Genomic DNA, 23,097 nt, shown 5'->3' with positions numbered 1-23,097 from the left:
TTCTTTATTGCTGAATCAGAAAAAAACAGCAGTCCAGAAAAAACCAAATTGCTGCTTGTTGCACTATGGCTTTAAAGAGCAGGTTTTTGTGGTTAAAGCTCCAGGGCACAAAAAAGTGCTGAGAGACACAGCTTTAGAAAGCAGACCTGATAAAAGTTGATCCTCTACTTGGATTTGTTACTTTAATTTAACTCATCCTATGTGTCTGTTTTTCATCTTTCAATTTTTGTCCGTTGTTATAATTGTTCTCTCTCTGATATTGATAGATAACAAGTAAGTGTGAATAAGCCCTTAGACACACTTAGCGGGGACTCAGGGGGGTTTAATTCTAATTAAATTATAGGGTTGCACTGATGAATCTATGGGTGAGTTTGCATCATCCTGTTTAGGTTTCATAAGCCACAATGCATATTTTGGTCATGCCTGCAGTCCTCCCTTTTTTTTTCAAACATGATTTTTATTAAATTACAACAAAACAGAATAAACATAAAATTCTACTTCTTATTTTCACAAATTACTTTCTTTTTGGACTTCCTTCGGCTTCTCCACAAATCATCCATAGTCATTTTTACAATACGCATTTCATAGTTTATATTGACATTATATATCCCCTTACATTCTATTTCTCTTTAGACAATACTCCTATACTTTTCACAGTGCTCTTTTAAACCCCACTAGCGTTATCTGTCCCTCACTTATACTTTCCAGATATTTCACAAATTTCCCCCAGTCCTTGATGAACCTTTGGTCTTTTAAATATCTAATTTTCATAGTCAATTTATCCAACTCAGCGTAATCTAACAGCTTCTTTCTCCACTCTTCCACTGTCGGTATTTTCTGTTGTTTCCAATTTTGGGCCAAAAGGACTCTTGCTGCAGTCGCTGCATATTGGAACAATTTGCAATCCTTACTCTTTATTTCCCTTCCTAATATTCCTAACAAAAAGGCTTCGGGTTTTTCCCCCGAATGTATACCTTAAAATTTTCTTAATTTCATTATATACACTTTCCCAGAAGTCTTTTACTTTCTTGCATTCCCACCACATGTGGTAGAAGGAACCCTCTTTATCCCTGCATTTCCAGCATTTGTTACAGGTTTTATACATTTTTGCCAATTTTGTGGGTGTTATATACCATCTGTAAAACATCTTCATTATGTTCTCTTTTAACGTCATGCATGCCGTGAATTTTAGGTTTTTTCCCCATAATTTTCCCCACTCTTCAAATTGTATATTACGTCCAATGTCCCTGGCCCAGTGTATCATGTCATGCCTGCAGTCCTCTCATGTGCTGGGCTTATTAAACTGAAACATAATCATCTGAATGGTCAGAGATGAAAGGAACGGTAGTGGAGCACATGCTCCCCCACCTCACCTTACAATCCCTGGCAAGTCTGCTGAAACAACTGAATGGGGAGAAATAAATCTGCACTGGCTGGGATGCTGCAGGCTCAGAAGGCTCTTGCTTGTAAAAAGACAGAGATCAGATCTGTAACTGATCTGTTTCCCCCTGAATTAAGTACAAATCAGAACAGTTGGGGTTGGGGAAAGAGTTCACCCATCTCTAGCATATATACAAAATTTAATTACCTGTTAGAATAAAACCGAGTTCCATCATGTTGATAATTGTCATCTACGTACAAAGAAGAAGAAGAAATTGTGGTTGCTAAAGATGCTGCTTCAAAAAGGGAAGGTGTGCTTGGCACTAAATCTGGATGATGCCGGGAGGCTAATACTGTGCAGAGGGGGGAAAAGTCTGTAAATCATTCTTGCAAATATGAAATGAATACATTTTCATGGAAAATCTTACCTGCTCACCTATAGTGACAACATGTAAAGGCATGCACAAGCCTTGGGACTATGTGCTCTTTCTTCATATCTCACCTCCAGTGCATATGGCTTTGGGCTTGAATATCCTGGCTTGCATTAAGAATTATGTCCAAACTGAGGAGCTCTAGCTCAATGTCAGCTAACAAGCCAGGATGTTCTCAGCTATAGGTTCTTCACACCAAAGCATGACTTTTATTATTTTATTTTTGGGGGGCTGGGTGGGGGGGGGGAGAGAGGAAGCTTATTAACCATGGTTTATGAAGAGAAAACTAATGGGAGAAGGAAAACAAAGGTTGATTCTGCCTCATGCTGATATGGGCCCAGAAAGAGTGGCAGAGATGTTCAGTGCCCAGTGGCTGTGGATCAGTCATCTGCCAAGGCATGTATGAGGAGATCCACACTGTATATTTAAAGCACATTCACAACACATTTAAACCCCAGGCTTTCCCAAAACAATCCCAGGAACTTAGTTTGTTAAGGGAACTTGGAATTGTAGCTCTCTGAGGGGAAGACTATAGTTCCCATGATTCTTTGGGGAGAGGCAAGTTCTCTAGATGTGTGTTGGGGGTGCTTTCAATGTATGCTGTGGTTCTGTCCTATGTCTTGACAATTAGAATTGAGATAAGCAGCATAAGCAATGGACCAAAAGCAATTCCCAAGAGGAAGGTGTGTTCCAGGGTGGTTACCATCTTAATTGCAGCAGAGGTGGCTTTATAGATGCTGCTGGACCACAACTCCCTTCATTCCTGAATCCTGGCAATGCTGATGGCAGCTGGAGACTAACAACTCCTGATTTAAAGGATTCCAAGCTTTGCCCAGACAATCTAGAATTCTCTAAGCATTGTTTTTTAATCATTGCTTTAAGCTTCTTCACTGGTTTTAAATCTCCCACTTTTTTCACTTATTTTTTAAGCAGAAGTGCCAAAAATCTTGAAAATATTTCTGTTTATTAAGAGCAGTGTAGCTCATTTGAAGCATTACCTTCTTCATCAAGGCTACAATAGCTCTGCCCCTCAGTAAGCAAGTCATGATTTTCATCTTTCCAATCTTGGCTAACCACAGAAACAAATTCTTGTGATGTAGCTTTTAAAGCAGCAATGGAATTGCATCGTTTCTTGGAGGGAGAGGACTTTAAAGCTGCATTCAAAAAGAGAGAGGATAAAAACAAGGCAGATTAATTAAATACAGATAAACTAAGCAATGAACTTTTAAGAAGGACTTTTCACTGTTACACAAACACTTTCACAATCCTTTCTTGTTCATCTCACTTGAATGCTGCTGACTGTTAAAAAAGTGGTTTGAGCAGATTGCCCAATCAATTTCAATTATTCTAAGTACACTGTAATAATGTCTTTAGAAGAGTCTATAATATGGGCCAGTATAAATCTGAGACATATTTACATTCAGAAATGCAGTAATAAAACCTGAACTTTTTCACGGCAGGGAGCTAGTAATAAGCCAAGTATCAGGCATACTTTTACCATGTAATCTCTTCATCCCAAAAAATGGCATCTGCCTATTTTTCACTGGAATATATTTTACAATGTAAGATTTTATGGTTATATAAACCTAAATCCTCTTGCAAATAAAATTGCAAAGGAAATGTCTGGCTAAAAATATAATTGAAAACAAACTAAAATATAGATTCCTCCCCTGCATATCTGAAATTATTGTAAAAAACTTCAAGAACATTTTAGTGAAATAACCTATAATCTGCTTATTTTATGTTAAAAATAAATACCAATATCCTTGACTGTATACATTTTTAAAGCCATCTGTACCTTAACCAGGTGCAGATGGCTTTAAATTTAAATTGCAACCAGGACAAGGTTGTGTGCTGCTGCTGCCGCCCATGTAGAATCAGGGCCTACATGCAGAGGGATCTCACAAAGAATAGTGGAATCCTGTCCCTCCCCCTGCCCACCATATCCTCTGGCACACATGTGGCAGGCAGTGCACCAGAGTAATCATGAGACCTCTGCATGTCTATGACCATTGTTATTACTTATTAAATTTGTATACTGCCCTTCCCCTTAAGTTCACAGGGCAGTTCACAACATAAAAATACAAAATGAGAACACAAAACAAATGAAAAAACAAACCAATAACCGCCACCGTCCCCCAACATTTGAAAGGCCATGGAATGTTCAATCAGCCAAAGGCCTGGTTATAGAGAAACCTTTTTGTCTGGAACCTAAATATACACAATAAAGGTGCCAGGTGAGCCTCTCTGGAAAGAGCATTCCACAAACGGAGAGCCACTGTACAAAAGGTCTGTTCTTAGGTTGTTGCTCTCTGGACCTCTTGTGGAGGGGGTACATGAAGAATGGCCTTCAATGATGGTTGCAGGGTCTGGGTCCTTGAGGTACTGCAGTCCTGAACCATTTAAGGCTTTATAGGTCAAAATCAAAATCAGCACTTAGAATTGGGCCTGGAAAATAACTGGCAGTGAGTGGCCAGGATCCGTGTCAGATGCTCACACCGTCTTGCTCCAGTGAGCAGCCGAGCCACCCAGTTCTGACCAGCTGAAGTTTCCAAACTGTCATCAGAGGCAGCCCTAAGTATAACACATTGCAGTAATCAAATATTGAGGTTACCAGAGCATAGACAACAAAAGAGGTTGTGGAGAATTAACAGGGACACATTTCCCCTGTCTCTCCCAATGGAGGTCATCACACAGGGCAACCAAAGCAGTTTCTGTGCCAAAACTGGGCTAAACCCCAATTGAAATGGATCTAGAAAATCAGCTTCCTCCAAGAGCACCTGGATCTAGCAACCACCCATTCAAGAACATTGCCCAAGGAAGGGATATTGAGCATTATGGGGATTCCTCCATACATGTATACACTGGGAAGGATCATGTCCATGTTGCTCTCTGCACAAATGTGTGCATGTTGTTGTTGTTGTTGTTTAGTCGGTTAGTCGTGTCCGACTCTTCGTGACCCCATGGACCAGAGCATGCCAGGCACTCCTTTCCAGGGTGGCTATCTAAAGAACTTTTAACTGAGTTAAGATTTAAAAAGGATGTGTACAAAAAATGGAAAAGGGGGGAAACCACCAAAGAGGAATTCAAACAAATAGCCAGCACGTGTAGACACAAAGTCAGAAAAGCTAAAGCACAGAATGAACTCAGGCTTGCTAGAGAGGTTAAAAGCAACAAAAAAGGCTTTTATGGGTATGCTCGTAGCAAAAGGAAGAACAAAGAAACAGTGGGGTCACTCAGAGGGTCACTCAGAGGAGAAGATGGTGAAATGCAAACAGGGGACACAGAAAGGGCTGAACTCCTCAATGCCTTCTTTGCCTCAGTCTTCTCCGATAAAGAAAACAATGCCCGACCTGAAGAATTTGGAGCAAATGATTCAGCAAAGGAAACACAGCCCAGAATAACTAAGGAGATAGTACAAGAATACTTGGCTAGTTTAGATGTATTCAAGTCTCCAGGGCAAGATGAACTGCATCCAAGAGTATTAAAAGAACTGGCAGATGTGATCTCAGAACCACTGGCAGTCATCTTTGAGAATTCCTGGAGAACAGGCGAAGTCCCGGCAGACTGGAGGAGGGCAAATGTTGTCCCTATTTTCAAAAAGGGGAAAAGAGAGGACCCAAATAATTACCGCCCAGTCAGTCTGACATCAATACCAGGGAAGATTCTGGAGCAGATCATTAAGCAAACTGAAATATACTCAGAGTCGCAAAGTGATTTCATGCTCTTTATTCAGCTCATAGTGGTGAGGAGGAATGAATGAAAGTCCCCTCACAGTATCTGCTTTATATACATTATTTACACAATGGGCTGCACATGATTGGCTAATCCCGGAATTCTACTGTAAGCCAATCAGGTTGTGGATTCACTTCTATCTGGAGCAGGATTGGGTGGTTCCTGCCAACCAATCATACTGCTGCATTGTTCTAGGACCGATCAGACTGCTGCATTCTGAATCCTATTGTTCTAGGACCAATCAGACTGCTACAATTTGGATCCTATTGTTCTAGGACCAATCAGACTGCTGCAGTTTGGATCCTATTCAACTCAGTACATAACACCCCTCCCCTCTAAGTTCCAGTCCTGCCCGGGAGGTCGCATTCATAGTCCTCGAGGTACGCCGGCGGCCTACGTGTGCGCTGCGGCCTGTGGTGTTCCCTGGTCCGGGGTTCAGGTTCTGGCTCGTGTTCCAAGGATGCTGGCTGTGATGGGCCTGTTTGGTCTGGTGCAACTGGCTCGCTCAGTCGTGGTTCTGGTTCCGGTGTCCTTTCGGCCTCACGGGTCCTCTCTGTATTTACTGATTCTGCCTCTCCTGCTGGCCCCTCCTGCTCTATGGGCCTCACTGCCCCGCTGTTCCCTTGGGACTCCTCTGACCTGTCCTCCTCCTGGGTTTCTCCCGGGAATCGTCGCCGTATCTGGTCGCAGTGGCGGCGCCAGCATTGCCCCCCATCCGTTAGCACCTCGTATGACACTGGGCCAGTGACCCTGGTGACTGTGGCGGGTACCCATGCTGGGCCTGCCCCAAAATTCTTTGCGTACACTGGGTCCTGGGCCTCGAAGGTCCGGGGGTTCCTGCCTTCCCCCACCACTACCTCATCCTGAGCTCTATCGGGGTGAAGGCGGTCCAATCTGATTGCAAGGCGCCGACCCATTAGTAGTTCAGCGGGGCTCCGGCCAGTCGTTGAGCTGGGGGTGCTGTGCTGTGCTAGAAGGAATGTGGCAAGGCGGTACTCCCAGTCCCCATGCGTCATGCGGCGAAGGGTGTCCTTGGTGGTCCGCACCATGCGTTCTGCTTGGCCATTGGTGGCAGGATGGAACGGCACCGAACGGATGTGGCGGATGGCGTTCTGCGCTGTGAAGGTTTGGAATTCTCCTGATGTAAATGCAGTCCCGTTGTCTGAGACGAGAGTGTCAGGGAGCCCGTGGGTTGCAAACAGCCTGCGTAGAACCCGGATGGCTGCGGACGTGGAAGTGGACGGTACCAGTGCGACTTCCAGCCATTTGGTGTAGGAGTCCACCACTATGAAGAATGTTTTCCCCTGAAAGGGGCCAGCGAAATCCACATGCAGGCGTGCCCATGGTGCTCGGGCGGACTCCCAGGACTGGACTGGGGCCCTTGGGGGATCTGGGCGGGATTCTTGGCAGGCCTGGCAGTGTTTGACCCAGGCCTCTATCTCTCCACCGATCCCCGACCACCACACATAACTCCTGGCAAGGGCCTTCATTCTTACTACCCCTGGATGTGTCTCGTGTAGGGCTGTGAGGACCCTTTTGCGGAGGGGCTGGGGAACAACGACTCTGCTTCCCCATAACAGGCACCCCTTGTGGGCTGACAGTTCATGTTTGCGGGTTGTGTAGCTGGCGAATTCTGGCCCGGGGCTGCTGCTGGGCCATCCCCTCCACACCCAGTCCAGGACCCGGGAGATGACCCTATCTTTCTTGGAATGGTGTGCAACTTCTTGTGCCTGAATGGGGCGGTCGGGAAGCAGCTCCAGGCTCATAACCTCTTGTGCAGGTGCTGGGTCAGGGCCTGTTTCCGGTAGTGGTAGCCTGCTGAGGGCGTCCGCATGGCCCATCGACTTCCCAGGTCGGTGAATCAATGCATACTGGTAGCTGGCAAGGAAAATTGACCACCTGAGGACGCGAGGAGACAGCACTTGGGGGGTCTGCTTTTCGGGGGCAAACAAGCCAAGCAACGGCTTGTGGTCAGTCACCACGGTGAAGGGCCGCCCGTACAAGAAATCATGGAATTTTTTTACTCCCTTCACGATTGCCAGACCCTCCTTGTCGATTTGCAAATAGTTCCGCTCGGTTGCGTTGAGTGTCTGGGAAAAGTACGCCACCGGTACCTCTCTTCCATCAGGGAGTTGGTGCCCCAGGACAGCACCAATGCCATAGGGTGAGGCGTCGCATGCTAGCACCACCGGCAGCCTCTCGTCAAAGTGCGCCAAGACCGAGTTTGAGACAAGCAAGTCCTTGACTGCCTGGAATGCGGCCTCCTGGCGCTGGCCCCACACCCAAGGGGCCCGCTTGTCCAGGAGTCTGTGTAGGGGCTCCGCTACCGCCGCCTTGTGGGGAAGGAAGGAATGGTAAAAGTTCAATAGTCCCAAGAAGGCCTGAAGTTCAGTCTTGCTCTTGGGCGCTGGGGCATCACAAATGGCCCGTACCTTGTCCCCAGTCGGGTGGACCCCTTCTGCGTCCACCATAAATCCCAGAAAGTCCACCTGAGGCACTCCTAGTAGACATTTTTCCCGCTTCACCTTGAGACCCGCCGTCTGGAAACGGTGCAGAACGGTGCAGAGGCGGTCCTCAAACTCCTCTGGTGTGGGCCCGGCAATCAACACATCATCGAAGAAGGGGGTGACGCCAGGAATCCCTTTAAGGAGAGAGTCCATTAGATTCTGGAATATGCCTGGTGCCACACTGACCCCGAATTGCAGCCGCTTTACCCTGAACGCTCCTCTGTGCGTCACAATCGTCTGTGCCTCTGCTGTGGCCTCATCTACTGGCAGCTGTTGATATGCTTGGGCCAAGTCCAGCTTGCCAAAAATTTTCGACCCAGCCAGGGTGGCAAGGACATGGCTGACCACTGGCACTGGGTATGCGTGGGCCGTGAGGGCCTTGTTTATGGTACATTTGTAGTCTGCGCAGATGCGGACCGAACCATTAGGCTTGACGGGTGTGACGATTGGGGTTTCCCAGGGGGCATTAGGCACCGGCTCCAGCACTCCTTGCTCCACGAGTCGGTCCAATTCCTCGTCTATATGGGGTTTCAAGGCAAACGGGACCCGGCGGGCCTTGAGCCTGACCGGTCGTACTGCGGGGTCAAGCTGTAGCGCAATGGGGGGGCCCGTATACTGTCCCAATTTCCCGTCAAAAACCCCTGGAAATTCCTTGCATATGGCGTCCACGTCCACTTGTAAGCTAGTGTGGTTCACCCCGGTGACAGCTAGCCCCAGTGGTCCAAACCATGCCAATCCCAGTAAGCTAATGTAGGGGCCCTTGACCACAAGCAAGTCCAGTTGCCGCGTCCGCCCTCGGTATTGCACCCTGAAGGTCCCCACCCCCATTGTGGGGACCTTACGTTTCTGGAAGTCCCGTAGGGTGAATGGGGCCGGCCTGAGTTTGGGACCCCCAGTAGGACACAGTTTCCTTAAGGTCCTTGCCGAGATTATGGATAGAGTTGAACCTGTGTCAAGCTCCATACGGCATAGGGCCCCCTCTATCTGTACCTCTACATAAATTTTCTCTACGTTGGGGTGGGGCAACTGGTATACCTGGCAGTCCGTGAGCTCCGTCGAGTTGCCTTGGTGCGTTGGGCCCCGGTACCTGGGGCTCTTGGATTGGTCATCTGATGCCTGGTGTCGGGTGGGCCGAGCCCGACACACCCGGGCGATGTGTCCCGATTTTCTGCACTGCCTGCACTCTGCGTTGCGGAAACGGCAGGTCCTCCTCTTGTGACTCTCCCCGCAGCTTGCGCAGTTTCCTCCTTCTCGTCGAGGCAGCTGTGGTCTGTGCGCTGCTTGAGTGCGCTGCTGTACTCGGTGCACCTCCTCCCTGTCGGATCCTGAGTCGTCGGTGAGGTCTTCGTGGTGGACCCTTGGTTGGGATGGCAGGCTCGGCTGTGCCTCTTGCGTCGACCTCTCGGCAGCTTCCGTTGCCAGGGCCTCCTCCAGAGCGACCTGGAACGTTAGGTCCTTCTTAGCGTAGAGGCGTCGTTGCAGCTTCTCATCCTTCAGGCCACCGGCGAGGCGGTCACGAAGCATGTTCTCTAGCTCTGAGAAGTTGCAGAACCGGGCGGCTTGGCGGAGAGAGGTCACAAACCCAGTTATGGTTTCCCCAGGGGCTTGCCGCTTTGCGTAGAAGGCATTTCGACGAGCCACCACTGAGGGCTGCGGCGAAAAGTGCCCCTTCAGCTGTTCCATTATTGTTTTGTATGGAACAGTTGCGACGTCTTCAGGCGCAAGGAGAGCCCGGGCAACTTCAAACGTCTCCTCTCCGCAGACGCTGAAGAATATCGCCCTCTTCTTGGCGTCTTCTTCGTCGGTGACCCCTTGGGCTTCTAGGAGGAAGGTGAAACGGGAGGCGTACGCTTCCCAGTATCCAGATGCTGGGTTGAATGGCGAGAAGCTGCTGTTGGCTGCCATTCTGAGTTCCTTGTGTCCCGGAGCTGAAGGCTGGATACACGGTGCGAGGCAGCGGTGCGGCAGGTGGCGGTGCTGCGGTGCTGTGTGTGGCAGTCAGCTCAGCGGGATCCCATCCTCGTCGCCAGTGAAATATACTCAGAGTCGCAAAGTGATTTCATGCTCTTTATTCAGCTCATAGTGGTGAGGAGGAATGAATGAAAGTCCCCTCACAGTATCTGCTTTATATACATTATTTACACAATGGGCTGCACATGATTGGCTAATCCCGGAATTCTACTGTAAGCCAATCAGGTTGTGGATTCACTTCTATCTGGAGCAGGATTGGGTGGTTCCTGCCAACCAATCATACTGCTGCATTGTTCTAGGACCAATCAGACTGCTGCAATTTGGATCCTATTGTTCTAGGACCAATCAGACTGCTGCAGTTTGGATCCTATTCAACTCAGTACATAACACAAACAGTCTGTGAGCATCTAGAAAGGAATGCTGTGATCTCCAATAGTCAGCATGGATTTCTGAAAAATAAGTCATGTCAGACTAACCTGATCTCGTTTTTTGACAGAATTACAAGCCTGGTAGAATTACCAGAATTACACACTGGTACTGTGTCCAGTTCTGGGCACCACAATTCAAGAAGGACACTGACAAACTGGAACGTGTCCAGAGGAGGGCAACCAAAATGGTCAAAGGCCTGGAAACGATGCCTTATGAGGAACGGCTAAGGGAGCTGGGCATGTTTAGCCTGGAGAAGAGGAGGTTAAGGGGTGATATGATAGCCATGTTCAAATATATAAAAGGATGTCACATAGAGGAGGGAGAAAGGTTGTTTTCTGCTGCTCCAGAGAAGCGGACACGGAGCAATGGATCCAAACTACAAGAAAGAAGATTCCACCTAAACATTAGGAAGAACTTCCTGACAGTCAGAGCTGTTTGACAGTGGAATTTGCTGCCAAGGAGTGTGGTGGAGTCTCCTTCTTTGGAGGTCTTTAAGCAGAGGCTTAAATACTTCATAGGAACCTGGAATGTAAGAACCATGAACCTGGGTAAGTTGGATGTGGTCAAAAATGAGATGGCAAGAATAAATATTGACATCCTGGGCATCAGTGAACTAAAATGGACGGGAATGGGCGAATTCAGTTCGGATGACCATCATATCTACTACTGTGGGCAAGAATCCCGTAAAAGAAATGGAGTTGCCCTCATAGTCAACAAAAGAGTGGCGAAAGCTGTACTGGGATGCAATCTCAAAAATGATAGAATGATCTCAATACGAATCCAAGGCAGACCTTTTAACATCACAGTAATCCAAGTTTATGCACCAACTACTGGTGCTGAAGAAACTGAAATTGAGCAATTCTATGAAGACTTACAACACCTTATAGAAGTGACACCAAAGAAGGATTTTCTTCTCATTATAGTGGATTGGAATGCTAAAGTAGGGAATCAAGTATAAAAGGGACAACTGGCAAGTTTGGCCTTGGAGATCAAAACGAAGCAGGGCAAAGGCTAATAAAGTTCTGTCAAGAGAACAAGCTGGTCATCACAAACACGCTTTTCCAACAACAGAAGAGACGACTCTACACATGGACATCACCAGATGGGCAGCATCAAAATCAGATTGATTATATTCTCTGCAGCCAAAGATGGAGCTCTATACAGTCAGCAAAAACAAGACCTGGAGCTGACTGTGGCTCCGATCATCAGCTTCTTATTGCAAAATTCAAGCTTAAACTGAAGAAAGTAGGAAAAACCACTGGGCCGGTAAGATACAATCTAAATCAAATCCCTTATGAATACACAGTGGAAGTGAGGAACAGGTTTAAGGATTTAGATTTGGTGGACAGAGTGCCTGAAGAACTATGGATGGAGGCTCACAACATTAAGAGGTGGCAAGAATACACAGAGGAACTATACCTGAAAGATATGGATGGCTCGTACACCCCAGGTAGTGTGATTGCTGACCTTGAGCTAGACATCCAGGAGAGTGAAGTCAAATGGGCCTTAGAAAGAACTGCTAATAACAAGGCCAGTGGAAGTGATGGTATTCCAGCTGAACTATTTATATTTTTTAAAAAATGTGTGCATAGGCACTCACAAAATACTTGAATGACACATTCCATGTTACAAAAGTTCAGATAACTTCCAATAGGTTATAGGTAAAGGTAAAGGACCCCTGGACGGTTAAGTCCAGTCAAAGGCGACTATGGGGTGCAGCACTCATCTTGCTTCAGGTCAAGGAAGCCGGCGTTTGTCCACAGACAGCTTTCTGGGTCATGTGGCCAGCAGGACTAAACAGCTTCTGGCACAACGGGACACCACGACAGAAGCCAGAGCACAAGGAAACGCTGTTTACCTTCCCACCGAAGTGGTACCTTTTTATCTACTTGCACTGGTCTGCTTTTGAACTGCTAGGTTGGTGGGGGGGAGAGAGAGAGGAGGAGGAGGAGGAGGAGGAGGAGGAGGAGGAGGAGGAGGAGAAGAAGAAGAAGAAGAAGAAGAAGAAGAAGAAGTAGTTATAAGCATCCCGACTACAGTGGTATTCTGGTTATCAAACTTAATCCGTTCCGGAAGTCCGTTCCAAAACCAAAGCGCTCGAAAACCAAGATATGCTTTCCCATAGAAAGTAATGCAAGATGGATTAATCCATTCTAAATTTTTAAAAACCACTAAAACAGCAATTTAACATGAATTTTACTATCTAACAAGACCACTGATCCATAAAAGGAAAGCAATAATCAATGTACTGTAGTATAAAATAAATAGAACAGTATTGTAGATCAGGCATGTCCAACTTCAAGTAGGCTGCTTCCCCCGAGGGGGCAGGGATGGGTCCAGGGTGGGCGCTGGCTGCTTCCCCTGATGGTGCATGGGTGGGTGCAGGGTGGGCAGGCGCCCAACTCTCTCTCCCCCCCCAGCCAGTCCTTTCTCTCTCCCCCCCCCAAAGCAGCTCTCTCTCTCTCTCACTCTTCAAACCAGCTGGGCTGCAGAGCTCTCCCCCAGAACACTACAATTACAATGGGGGGTGCAAATTAGCAGTGCAACAGTAAAGATGGAAGCTTGGGACTCAAAACGGAGCATGTTCGGCTTCCAAGGCAAAGTTCACAAACCGGAACACTTACTTCCGGGTTTGCAGCCTTCGAATTCCAAGTTTTTTATGAACTAAGCTGTTTGAAAAACAAGGCACCACTGTACCTTGCTATGTTTGAAAATAAGCCAGAACATTCTCAACAGTTGTGCCAGCATTAGGTATGACTTAAGAGTCACAGGCAGAAACACCATTACAAAGTTTTGTGGACAGCCCACCTTCAGACAGAATCACAGAATCATAGATACTTCTAAAACAATTTTTCTGAGAGAACTTAAAGCATGAAAAATGTGACATATAACTTGGGAAGATTCTTGCTGGATCACACAAAGACCTGGTTTGCATTAAACGGTTTATCAAACTATAACTTGTGAAGACCACGTCGACTCCTGGAGAGCAGTTCTCAGCCATTTTGCTCCTCAAATTTTTTTTTGTGCCATACTGTGAGCTTCACATGTTGTGTAAACTGGGACTTGTAGTTAGGCTCTCTCCTCACTAACCACAAGCTGCAGCTGGTCTTAGTTACAGCTTGTGGTTTGTGAGCTTGACCACAAGTCCCAGTTCAGATAAAACATTAACGGAACCCTTGGTTTAACCTCAGCATAGCACAGCAGTAAAAAGCCACAGTCTGTCATGCAAAGCAGCCCCTGGACTCCATCTAGTCCTGCAGTCTGTTTTCGATAGCAGCCAAATTCTTCGGGAAAGCAGATGGCATACCATGATGGCAACAGCTGTCTTGCACCCTGTGTCTCCCAGCAACATTTAACATGGGGCTCCCCTTTCTATTCTTCATCATGTGACACATCCACCAACAGTGCCAGCCATCTTACCAGCTAAGTCACCATTCAAAAGCTATTTTCAAGGTGTCTCCATAGGAGAAGTATGTCACATTGAGACTTTTTTTGTAGAAAGCAATGAATAAATGCAACTAACAAAAGCAACAACTGAAGAGTGGCTCTAACTTCACGACTGGTGACATGGCACTTACCCTGATTCTTTTTGAATACCCTGGAACTCATAAACTTTAAAAACCTATCAGCATAAAAACTTGGCCTGTGTACTGAAACTGTGTCCTACAAGACAAAAAAATAAAGGTATTTAATATTAGGACAATCAGAGAGAAAACATTTTTTAAAAAAGACTACAATGGAGAAATTCAGCAATATTCATCATTCAGCAGAATGGACATCATCAGTGGAACAGATTCCACCTCTCCCTGAATGCCTCCAAAATCTGCTTTGGGGGCCACAGCAGATTTGGGGGAGGGGCTGCACAGCAAGGAGAGCAAGTCTACTTCTGTGACCTAGGAGGTCATCCACTGTTTATGGTGGAAGACATTTTTAACAGAATTATGAAATCTTCAATAGATCATGTAACTAAAAAAATCCAGTGTTCGTCACTCACTGTCAAGGTATCATTGCCAACGTGTACTGTTCAACTTCAGCCCATTTAATTTCATAATAATATTTACAGAGGCTCCCCAACTTCTTCAGGGGAAGTTAAAGACTGACTCCCTCTGTTTAAACATTGAGATGTTGTTTGAAGGCTTACTAAGGTGTTTATCAATTCCCTAACCGATTCATGATGAAGACAGATGTTCCAGATACAGTTGCCTGAACAAATAACAAGCCTTATATGGATGCCTTATATGGATGAAGTCTTTAAAACATGCAAAGGGAGGCTAGATTAATTACCAACACTATCGGGGAGTTAGGATGCTAGCTGTTGTGCTGAATGTCTTTGCCACTGGAAAGCTTATTTCTTGTCTGTTAATTTAAGAAAAGTTTTTGCACTCTAGCCTTTGCAAATACCAGTTTTGTTTTCATCCCCAGTGAAAACAATATTTGCAGTTGCTTTCCCTTTGGCCCTTGCCTCTCCCTCTCCTTCCATCTGTTGTTTACCACTAGGCAGACCATAAACTTTCGGATATTTGTCGATCGGTATTTGTCACTTATAAATAAGCAAATGCATCAATGGCAGTGAACTTCAACAGCATAAATATCCTCATGTCACACACAGTATGCAATTGTCAATAGTAAGAGAGAAGTAATTAACACAAAAACCAAACATTCAAACAATACAAAGCATGGCTTACCCCATCATAAACAAGTGCTTTCCAGGAATGCTCCAGCTTCTTTATTAACCTAATAACACACACACAAGCACTTAATGACATATACTCCATCTTACAACCAATTTAAATCCAGTAGATATATCTGTATCCAAATAATGTTATTCTATGTTACCTGTAAGACTGCAGGATATCAATAATGCCCATAAATAGCAGAAGCTTTTCTCCTTTGTGGCTTTTAGCCGGAATGCCACCCATTCTAAGAGAAGCAACAGAGTGAGACATTATACATTAGATCTTCTTTGAAAAGTTAAAACTGAAACATACTAGCAATGAAAAACAAAAGAACCCATAGTGTTTCGATTAAGACAGCACATGCAAAGGACAACATGGTTTGGTGAACAAAATGGATGTTCAAAGCAGACTATCCTTTTAGTTTCATTTTAACAAGTGTACTCTGGCTTCAATTTTCCAGTATAATCTACAGCAGTGTTTCCCAACCTTGGGCCTCCAGCTGTTTTTGGACTACAGCTCCCATCATCCCTAGCTAGCAAGACCAGTGGTCAGGGATGATGGGAATTGTAGTTCAAAAAGAGCTGGAGGCCCAAGGTTGGGAAACACTGATCTACAGCATGATGTACAGGTTAAGAACTAACAACAATTGGAGCACAGCTTCATTCATTTTACACACAAATTGCTGCAAACAATGAGTGTGAATAGCACCACACAGTGATACTATCAGGGAAGGACTTAAGGGATGTTGATCTCATGGCTGCCGCAGGTAAAGGTTTTCTATTATGCCTCTATCTATAGCAGGAGTGCAGGCCAACTTTGGCCATCAGGGCTCCCCACTGGGCCGGCCTGCCTGTTCCTAGCAAGCCAGGCTCACCTGTCCCATACCTAACAACCTACGCCATGTCAGCTAGAGGGCCAGAACTGGCATGGCTTCCAAAGGAGCAGTGAGTTCTCACTTCAAGTGAGTTCCCCATGGTTCCTTTACTTCAGTGAGGCATGCTCACCTCAACCAACAGCAGGTGGGCAATGGGAGCACACCTTGCTCCAGGTCACCAGACATTTGAAAAAGTGTCAGGGGGCTGACTGCCTCAGCTGATCTGCAAATCTTTTTTTTGGAGAAAGTCAGTAGTTGCAATTTCTGAAGCCACTTTTTCTCCCTCTTCACACACTTACATTTCTGTTACAACATTACTTGTAATCTTACATGATTAACATTTTTCTTTATTTCCCTTTGGTATGTGCCCAAATAGTATAAATAATACCAGAGATTTAAGGCTGTTCCTGGGTTTCTGCTTTTCTTGGGCACACAACTGATAAACCAATCTCTTTTTTGGGATTTTCTGGTCTGCGTTTTGGGTTTCCAAAAGATATTTGATTCAAATCTATCCTTCCATCATTCACAAATTGAAAGCCCATTGTAGATGTAATATTTGGAACATGAGGGAATGATTCAGAAATAGCCATTAACTCTTTTTTGTTTTAATGACAGATTTTTAGGAGGAACAGCCTTTCTAGGAAAGCTAACCAATAGACTGAACCTGACACAGCGAGAAATAGAAGAGGATCCCTTCACTCCGGTACGCCTCCCGTTTATCACATACACAGCCCAACAAGACAACACCACAAACCCACCGACAGCATATGGATAACAACAACGCCCCCCTCACACATGCACAAAGAAATCCAACTGCAGCGAAGCAAATGCAACCATCCACCCCCAGGCCACCCCAACCTCTCTCACCACCAAGGAAACATAACAAGCAAATAGAAAGAGAAGCTACTCAAGTGAAGCTGACACAAAACCCCACACATACACTAAGCAAAGAACATAGGCTTTACCACCCCACCCCCTCTCTTCTTCCTAACCCTATTCTGCACATAACACCAATGTCTCACAACAAATGTAACTGAGCTGTAGAAAACATAACCTGAAAAAAAGACAATGCATGTGCTTTTGTAAACAAGGAAAATCTTTAATAAAAAAACTTTATTAAAAATAAAATAAAAAGAGAACAGATTTTTAGGGACTTACGTGTTGGTACTCTCTGTGATGACACAATCCCCAGATTTTCCTGGACCCTGTATTGATTCCATCGCTGTAGAATAGAGAACTCTCTGTCCTCCTGGGCGTTTAGAATCCGATGTGTTTTGAGAAGTTTCACCCTCTCTCTCTTTTGCAGCACAGTCCAATATATGGATTCCCAGCAGCAAGCTATAATCCATTATTTTAAAGCTTTCCAGTACCTAGTAATAAAGATGTTTAGATTGAAATTGGTTATGCTGCCAAAACCAAAAGGCTGAATTCACAGAGGTAAAACAAAAAAACTAAAAAAAACTTTCTAAGGATATGCAACAAACAATCTGGCATCAGATATCAAATCCAAGAAAAGTACAGTACTTTACCAGCTACAGAATGATGTGAATTTTACAAAACAGAGAAGAGATAAACAAAATAACCAAGAGACTAGAACCTAGTAATAAACTTTTTGTAGTACAAAATTCCCCTTCATGGATCACTGCCTGGCCGTGGCGAAGGGGCTTGAATAACTCAGAGAAGCTATGAGCTATGCCGTGCAGGGCCACCCAAGATGGACAGGTCATAGTGGAGACTTTTGACCAAACATGATCCACCTGGAGCAGGAACCAGCAAGTCACTCCAGTATCCCTGCCAAGAAAACTCCATGGACAAAGACAACAGGCATATGAAAGTTATGACGCTGGAAGATAAGCCCCTCAGGTCGGAAGGCGTCCAACATGCTACTGAGGAAAAGCGGAGGACAAGTACAAGTAAATTCAGAGCTGATGAAGCGGCTGGGTCAAAGCCGAAAGGACGCTCAGTTGTGGATATGACTGGAAGCGAAAGGAAAGTCCAATGCTGTAAAGAAAAATATTGCATAGGAACCTGGAATGTAAGAACCATGAACCTGGGTAAGTTGGATGTGGTCAAAAATGAGATGGCAAGAATAAATATTGACATCCTGGGCATCAGTGAACTAAAATGGACGGGAATGGGCGAATTCAGTTCGGATGACCATCATATCTACTACTGTGGGCAAGAATCCCGTAAAAGTCAAATCCCTTATGAATGCACAGTGGAAGTGAGGAACAGGTTTAAGGATTTAGATTTGGTGGACAGAGTGCCTGAAGAACTATGGATGGAGGCTCGTAACATTATACAGGAGGCAGCAACTAAAACCATCCCAATGAAAAGGAAATGCAAGAAAGCAAAGTGGCTGTCCAATGAGGCCTTACAAATAGTGGGGGAGAGAAGGCAAGCAAAATGCGAGGGAGATAGTGAAAGATACAGGAAGTTGAATGCAGATTTCCAAAAAATAGCAAGGAGAGACAAGAAGGCCTTCTTAAACAAGCAATGCAAAGAAATAGAGGAAAACACTAGAATGGGAAAAACCAGAGATCTGTTCAAAAAAATTGGAGATATGAAAGGAACATTTTGTACAAAGATTACCATAATAAAAGACAAAAGTGGAAAGGACCCAACAGAAGCAGAAGACATAAAGAAGAGGTGGCAAGAATACACAGAGGAACTATACCAGAAAGAAATGGATGTCTCGTATACCCCAAGTAGTGTGGTTGCTGACCTTGAGCCAGACATCCTGGAGAGTGAAGTCAAATGGGCCTTAGAAAGCACTGCTAATAACAAGGCCAGTGGAAGTGATGATATTCCAGCTGAACTATTTAAAATTTTAAAAGATGATGCTGTTAAGGTGCTACACTCAATATGCCAGCAAGTTTGGAAAACTCAGCAGTGGCCAGAGGTTTGGAGAAGATCAGTCTACATCCCAATCCCCAAGAAGGGCAGTGTCAAAGAATGCTCCAACTACCGCACAATTGCACTCATTTCACATGCTAGCAAGGTTATGCTTAAAATTCTACAAGGCAGGCTTAAGCAGTATGTGGACCGAGAACTCCCAGAAGTGCAAGCTGGATTTAGAAGAGGCAGAGGAACCAGAGACCAAATTGCAAACATGTGCTGGATTATGGAGAAAGCTAGAGAGTTCCAGAAATACATCTACTTCTGCTTCATTGACTATGCAAAAGCCTTTGACTGTGTCGACCACAGCAAACTATGGCAAGTTCTTAAAGAAATGGGAATGCCTGATCACCTCATCTGTCTCCTGAGAAATCTCTATGTGGGACAAGAAGCTACAGTTAGAACTGGATCTGGAACAACTGATTGGTTCAAAATTGGGAAAGGAGTACGGCAAGGCTGTATATTGTCTCCCTGCTTATTTAACTTATATGCAGAATTCATCATGTGAAAGGCTGGGCTGGATGAATCCCAAGCCGGAATTAAGATTGCCGGAAGAAATGTCAACAACCTCAGATATGCAGATGACACAACCTTGATGGCAGAAAGTGAGGAGGAATCAAAGAACCTTTTAATGAGGGTGAAAGAGGAGAGCGCAAAATATGGTTGAAGATCAACATCAAAAAAACGAAGATCATGGCCACTGGGCCCATCACCTCCTGGCAAATAGAAGGGGAAGAAATGGAGGCAGTGAGAGATTTTACTTTCTTGGGATCCATGATCACTGCAGATGGTGACAGCAGTCACGTAATTAAAAGACGCCTGCTCCTTGGGAGAAAGGCGATGGCAAACCTAGACAGCATCTTAAAAAGCAGAGACATCACCTTGCCAACAAAGGTCTGTATAGTTAAAGCCATGGCTTTCCCAGTAGTGATGTATGGAAGTGAGAGCTGGACCATAAAGAAGGCGGATCACCGAAGAATTGATGCTTTTGAATTATGCTGCTGGAGGAGACTCTTGAGAGTCCCATGGACTGCAAGAAGATCAGACCTCTCCATTCTGAAGGAAATCAGCCCTGAGTGCTCACAGGAAGGACAGATCCTGAAACTGAGGCTCCAATACTTTGGCCACCTCATGAGAAGAGAAGACTCCCTGGAAAAGACCCTGATGTTGGGCAAGATTGAGGGCACAAGCAGAAGGGGACGACAGAGGACGAGATGGTTGGAGTGTTCTCGAAGCCACAAACATGAGTCTGACCAAACTGCAGGAGGCAGTGGAAGACAGGAGTGCCTGGCGTGCTCTGGTCCAGGGGGTCACAAAGAGTCGGACACGACTAAACGACTAAACAACAACAGTACAAAATTCAAAGGCCACTGCATTTCTGTTACACATTTCATAAATCTGCATTAAGAAACAGTCAATATGAGAAATGAATATGCAAAGTTATTAAGAGATTATTCTTATATATTATTGTCTAAATATGGAAACCAGTGCTATTTTTCTAGAAAAAGAGGTGCCGGAATTCACCACGAACACCTCCCTTGTTCTCTTATAACGAAAATGGTGCCCAACTGAGAGGTGCTGGAAATGAGTTCCGGCTGGGGGAAAATCCCTGAAGGCAACATATAAGCTTTATTTGATAACCAACAAACTAAAGTTATTTTCACATGCAATGTTTACTTGCCATCATTGTGGTTTAGATATGTGGTTCAGTGTTCATTCTGTGAGCATGAGGGAGGGAACATTCAAGGTCCTTTATCCCAAGGTTAGTGATTAGTATAATCTACACCACTTTGAACAAATTGAATATTTCAGTATATCAGCATCAGTATATGCATTGTATGGGACAATACTTGCAACTGGTACAAAGAGAACAGGTGCTGGTATCCAGTAGAACATTAAAATTATAAACAGTAATAAAACTATGTTATTAACAGAAAAATATTACAGGTAACCTGGTAATATTTCTGCACTTTTAACTGGGTAATTACAGGCTTTAGGAAAGGAGAGGGCACCAGTTTGCACAAAGAATAGTAAAGACAAATCTGTGTGTGTGATAGAAAAATGTGGCAATGCTCCTCCATTGCTTTTCTTTTCCTGCAGTGTCAGTCTGACTCCTGGGAAACAATAACGTGTCAATAATAATGCTGCATCGTTGATTAATTTTTATTGACAAACAGAAGAAAGTCAACAACTCTGAAAGTTATTGAAAAATTAACCGGTGTGTGTGTGTGTGTGTGTGTCGTGTGAGATTATCTTCCTTCTAAACCACCCAGACCAGAACACAGATCATTAAATATAAACCTAGATTTAATTAAGGAATGTTACATTCAGAACAGGCAACCGTCACATACAAAAGTTTTACAGTTAAATATTATTAACCTGGCACGACATCCCTCACTTTTCTCCCTGCTTCTTCACTCCTCTCTCAGTATCTCCCTCTTACTGCCTATTCCCATATTCATTCTTCCACTTATCCTTTTATTAAAAGGATGCAAACATTTTTATCATGGAATCAATACCAAGCTATAAGACATTATGAATTTATAAATTTGGTGCTGTTCATACCCAGTTTGAGTAATTGGGGTACCATATTTTATTATGTATTTCATTTTCAACCTACCCTTCATCAAACAATTGATCCCAGGGCAGCATACATCAGACATAAAATACAACTAAACAATTCCAATAAAAATATTAAAGCAATATAAAATTAATCCGCGTAACCTCTACTCAAAAATCAGCGGCCTGATGATGGCTAAAGAGGCAAGTTTTTAGCTGGTGTCAAGGACTAATCATTCTTGGCACCAGCCAGCTTTCAAGAAGGAGGACATTTCACAGCGGAGGAGCTGCCACTGATGAGACCCTTTCATGAGCTGTAAAGGTACAAACCTAATTTGAAAATGGTCTAACAAGCAGGGCATCACCAGCAGATATCAACACACAAGGCAGAATGGTACAAGGAGAGGTACCATACTGGGTAACTAGGACCTAATATTATTCCTTGGGTCACTAAACATTGTTGGACTATAACTCCCAGCTTCTCCAGCCAACTTAGCCAATACGTCAGGGACAGTGGGAGTTGCAGATCAGCAACATCCAACGACCCAAGTTTGAAGAACATTGGTTCAAGGGCCTTACAAGTGGGAACTTTGTCACTGTGATACATTTTTACAGCCTCATAGTTTGAGGCCACAATAAACCTCTTGACACTCTAAGGGTAGAAGAAGCATGTGGGTGTCCAGAGCATATATTCTGCATGGTCACTAATAGCTTGATTTCATGGAATATTCATTTCTGGAGACCAAAGATGAGGAACAGTGCCTTTTGTTAGGAAGAATGTCTCATGAGCATGCAGCTGATTATTAGATCATCTCCAAATTCACACTCAAAATCCAAACAAAAGATGGCTTCATGTTCACTAACACGACTTGACATCGGGTTGTGCTGCGCCAATGAACATTGCAATCTGCCCATGAGGAATGCCCTTTTTGTTTTATAACCCCATTTCAACCAGGAGACATCTAAAGGCAGCATTGTATAGGGAAGCTTCTTAAGGCTTAATGTTTTACTATGTTTTTATATATGCTGGCAGCTGCGCAGAGTGGCTGGGGCAACCCAGTCAGATGGGCTGGGTACAAATAATAAATTATTAGTATGTTGTTGTTGTTGTTTTCGCATCAGAACATTTTCATTCAATGCACTTTTTAAACTCTGATTTACTCCTTTTATTACCCCTACAAAATAAGCTGCCAACGTGGTCTCCCCAGATGTTGCTGGACTCCGACTCTCCTCTGACCTGACCGCTGGCCATGCTGGCTGGAACCTCTGGGGAGCCCCATGTTGGCCACACCTGCCTAAGAGTCTTTCACTTATTTTGTTCCCTAGCAGCATCCTAGGAGACAGGGCAACCTCCCTGCCCTCTGCACAGGGAGGCTCGGCAGACATCTCTACTGTCATAATTTTGGTGACAGGCAAAGACCTTTTAATCTCCCAGGCTTTAAAAAACCAAAACCTTTTGTACCTTGTTTTATGCTGCTTTCAACTGCGGTATCCAATGCAAACTCTCACACTGATCCAGTGAGGTTTGCATGAGTGACGTGGGGAGGGAGGCTTCTTCTGTCGCTTTGCACATCCAGCTGCAGTCTCATGTGCAACGCCCCCCCCCAATATGCTCCAGCAGGTGAGAGGGATCCTCT

The 23,097-nt window shown here is 44.8% G+C and overlaps 1 protein-coding gene across 5 annotated transcripts in view; it reads right to left on the bottom strand.

The window, feature by feature from the left end:
- PIP5K1B (phosphatidylinositol-4-phosphate 5-kinase type 1 beta) overlaps window positions 1-23,097 on the bottom strand; it is a gene marked incomplete at its 3' end in the record, with an annotated part of 97,504 nt that overhangs the window by 21,383 nt on the left and 53,024 nt on the right. For 4 of the 5 annotated variants that reach the window (XM_083464923.1, XM_083464925.1, XM_083464922.1 and 1 more), the window contains 6 exons: window positions 17,162-17,373; window positions 15,290-15,373; window positions 15,139-15,187; window positions 14,032-14,116; window positions 2,810-2,965; window positions 1,589-1,733 (listed from right to left, as the gene is read on the bottom strand). In XM_083464923.1, coding sequence (XP_083321049.1) covers window positions 1,589-1,733; window positions 2,810-2,965; window positions 14,032-14,116; window positions 15,139-15,187; window positions 15,290-15,373; window positions 17,162-17,373 — 731 coding nt within the window. Of the gene's footprint in view, window positions 1-311; window positions 424-1,271; window positions 1,734-2,809; window positions 2,966-14,031; window positions 14,117-15,138; window positions 15,188-15,289; window positions 15,374-17,161; window positions 17,374-23,097 lie in introns of those variants that run through there. The other variant, XR_014516939.1, reaches the window with a different exon arrangement.

The sequence above is a fragment of the Podarcis liolepis genome (genome assembly GCF_965112155.1).
Source record: "Podarcis liolepis genome assembly, chromosome: 11".
NCBI lineage: Eukaryota > Metazoa > Chordata > Lepidosauria > Squamata > Lacertidae > Podarcis > Podarcis liolepis.
The sequence above is the reverse complement of the archived record's forward strand: the minus strand, read 5'-3'. Positions and strand labels throughout refer to the sequence as shown.